General features: G+C 39.1%; 1 protein-coding gene across 1 annotated transcript in view; it reads left to right on the top strand.

Annotated features, from left to right (window-relative positions):
• KCNV1 (potassium channel, subfamily V, member 1) overlaps positions 1–2,458 on the top strand; it is a 10,888-nt gene extending 8,430 nt beyond the window's left edge. The window contains 1 exon segment of the mRNA XM_009887930.1: positions 1,614–2,458. Within this exon segment, the coding sequence (XP_009886232.1) occupies positions 1,614–2,125 (512 nt within the window). The 3' untranslated portion in view covers positions 2,126–2,458.
• The last annotated feature ends 442 nt before the right edge of the window (positions 2,459–2,900 follow it).

Raw genomic sequence — 2,900 nt, 5'->3', positions numbered from 1 at the left:
CAATTGATGATAGTAACTTCCTTGGAAGATAAGTGTTTGATCTGGATCCTTGCAATTGTCTCACACAGCTTTTACACTGCTTACCTTAGTGCATTTTGAAAATGTGGAGGCAGTCATATTAACAGAGAAAAGATTGCACTGATATATTGTATTCCCTTTGTGTTCTAGATTTAAATTATATAATTGTAATAAACCTTCTAACCAACAGATCATAGTTATAGTGATATAAAGCCTGGATATGGGCAACTCCTTAAATGGAGTTCTTAGAAGAAAACATTGAAAAAGGAAACACTCCCTGTAAACTCTAGTGTGTACTTCCACCGTTTGCTGTACATAAATAAAATCTTTAAAACCTAAAATCTAAAGCATTAGACCTGAAGGAGAAAAGAAAGAGCCAAAAGCAAGAATAAATGTTAACATCCTGTAGTTTGAGATTGAGGAAAGAAAAACAAATCAAATTGCTTGTTACCCTAATGAGCATATGAAGTCTGCAAGCAGAGGCAGAGCTCCAATAAGCTATTTTGCAAACACTGGTTTAGATAGAAGCATACCCCATGAAGGGTAATTCATAAGCATTGTGTTTTTCTCATCTATTAAAGAAAACATGGTACATTTTTAAAGAAGAGCATTAAAAACCCGTCCAAAATCACTTGTGATTCAAAAGATAATTTCAGTCTCCTATGTGTCTCAGCTGAGTTGGTACCCTGTTATCTTCCTTCTTTGTTTATATGTACAACATTTATCCATTGCATTGTTATTGGATTTACTTTCCTGCTTGCTTTGTCGGGCAGTCTAACTTTGAGGCAGCAGCTCTAAAAGGAATGAGGGGGTTATGGAGACCGGTCAGCTCTATACAAACTCTCTGTGCAGCTCATGGGCAATAGGACTGACACAGTATATCGGTGAATTAACAGGAAAATATCATGTCTGCATTGGGAGGCTTTGCTATCTCCAGTTTTGGCACAAATGCAGCTGCTGCTGGAATGCTGCATTTGTTTTGATGTCTACAGATAAAGATATTGATAGGTTGGGGGGGGGGGTAAGAGAGGTCAAAGAGAGGCTATGAGAGCTATAAAAGGATTGAAAACAGTCCCAAGCAAAGGAAAAGGTACTGAGTGACTGAATTGGGCTTTAGGCACCCTGGGAACACAGATTTGGTAACTAAGGGTTGCTTGGTCCAAAGTGAAGCAGGGATTGAGTGAGCAGCTGTGTGGTCCTAATTGCTGGCTGGGGTTAAATCACAACGATGGTTATTTAGATAACTTATTAAAAAATGTGCTGGATCTTCTGTTATAGCCAATTACTAAATCAAGATTGGTTTGTTTTTCTAAATCATATGCATACGTATTTCAAACAATAAGTAATGAGGCAAATTTCTGTGCTCTGTATTAAGGAAACAGTGATGCCAGTGGTTCAGTCTGACATTTTAATCTATTTCTTTAAATCATGTTCTCCCAGTCATGTTGAGAGCAGCACCCCTTTTTCTTAAGGCATGTTCACTAGCAGTCAGCTAGTAAAACATAAGGCAGTCAGCTTTCAAATACGAGATGTTTTGTGAAGTTGTGATGGCAGCTACGTGAATCAGCCTACTGACAACATTTCTTGTCTTTCAGGCTTGCGGTCTCTTGGGATGACTATCGCCCAGTGCTACGAGGAGGTTGGCCTTTTGCTGCTTTTCCTCTCTGTGGGAATCTCTATATTTTCCACTGTGGAGTACTTTGTTGAGCAAGGCGTGCCGGGCACAACTTTCACAAGCGTGCCTGGTGCTTGGTGGTGGGCGACAACTTCCATGACAACTGTTGGTTACGGTGACATTAGACCAGACACTACCATTGGTAAGGTAGTGGCCTTTATCTGTATACTATCAGGAATACTGGTTTTGGCTTTGCCAATAGCTATAATAAATGACCGTTTTTCTGCCTGTTACTTTACACTGAAGATAAAAGAAGCTGCTCTTCGGCAGCGTGAAGCTTTAAAGAAACTCACGAAGAACTCATCCAGCGATTCAAATATCAATGTTAATTTGCGAGACATATATGCCCGCAGTGTCCTAGACATGTTACGGTTAAAAAGCAGAGAGAGAGCAAGTACAAGGAGCAGTGGAGCAGATGATTTTTGGTTTTGACTTTTAAGTTATTTAGCCTTGTACAGAAAATAGACTACTTCAAAAATGTAGTATTAAGCATTTCTTTTTTTTTTTATTATTTGCCACATAGTGTATTTGCTTTTCCAGCTGGAGTTTTACTTAAATGAACAGACTGAGATTATCATTGTATACAAAAGGCAGAATTCATAATATTGTGTCTCTCAAGGAGCTCTGAAACCTGCTTCCAGAGCTGGATCGTGGTGGGTGAGATGGGAAACAATGGGCCCATCAAAGTAAAACAGTGACGCAAACACTTGTCTATGAATCTTACGTCCTTGCTAATGTATAATAATAAAGTCGTAGTGAAAACTGCCACATTGTTTTGAATTTTGAAGATCTAGATTTGTTTTTGCATTGGAAGAACAAAAGTCAAAGACATTAAGAAAAGCTGAAAAGTCTAAGGAAATGAAATTTAGGATGACATTCCTCTAACAACCTTCATGGTGACCCTCTTTCTTATCCCTGTCTTCTACTCCATTTGCATGAACAAGATGTTACTAGACCCTGCAGGGGGCAGAATTTCCTCATTTGAAAAGAAGCAAAGGGCTACCAGGTACATGGTGGGTATCAGGAGATCGGTGAAAGTATTAAGCACATGCAAGAACTACAGCAAAGGATAAAATAGTCATGAAGTAGGTGCCATAATGTAGACCATCCTTTGCAGTTGCTCTAGAAGTTGCTGGAGCCTTTGCAGCATAGGAGTAAGTTACAAACTTCGTTTTGTTGTCCCTTAATCAGGGTTTAGGTTTGTGCC

The sequence above is a fragment of the Charadrius vociferus genome, unplaced genomic scaffold (assembly GCF_000708025.1).
Source record: "Charadrius vociferus isolate BGI_N301 unplaced genomic scaffold, ASM70802v2 scaffold601, whole genome shotgun sequence".
Lineage (NCBI taxonomy): Eukaryota > Metazoa > Chordata > Aves > Charadriiformes > Charadriidae > Charadrius > Charadrius vociferus.
The sequence above is the reverse complement of the archived record's forward strand: the minus strand, read 5'-3'. Positions and strand labels throughout refer to the sequence as shown.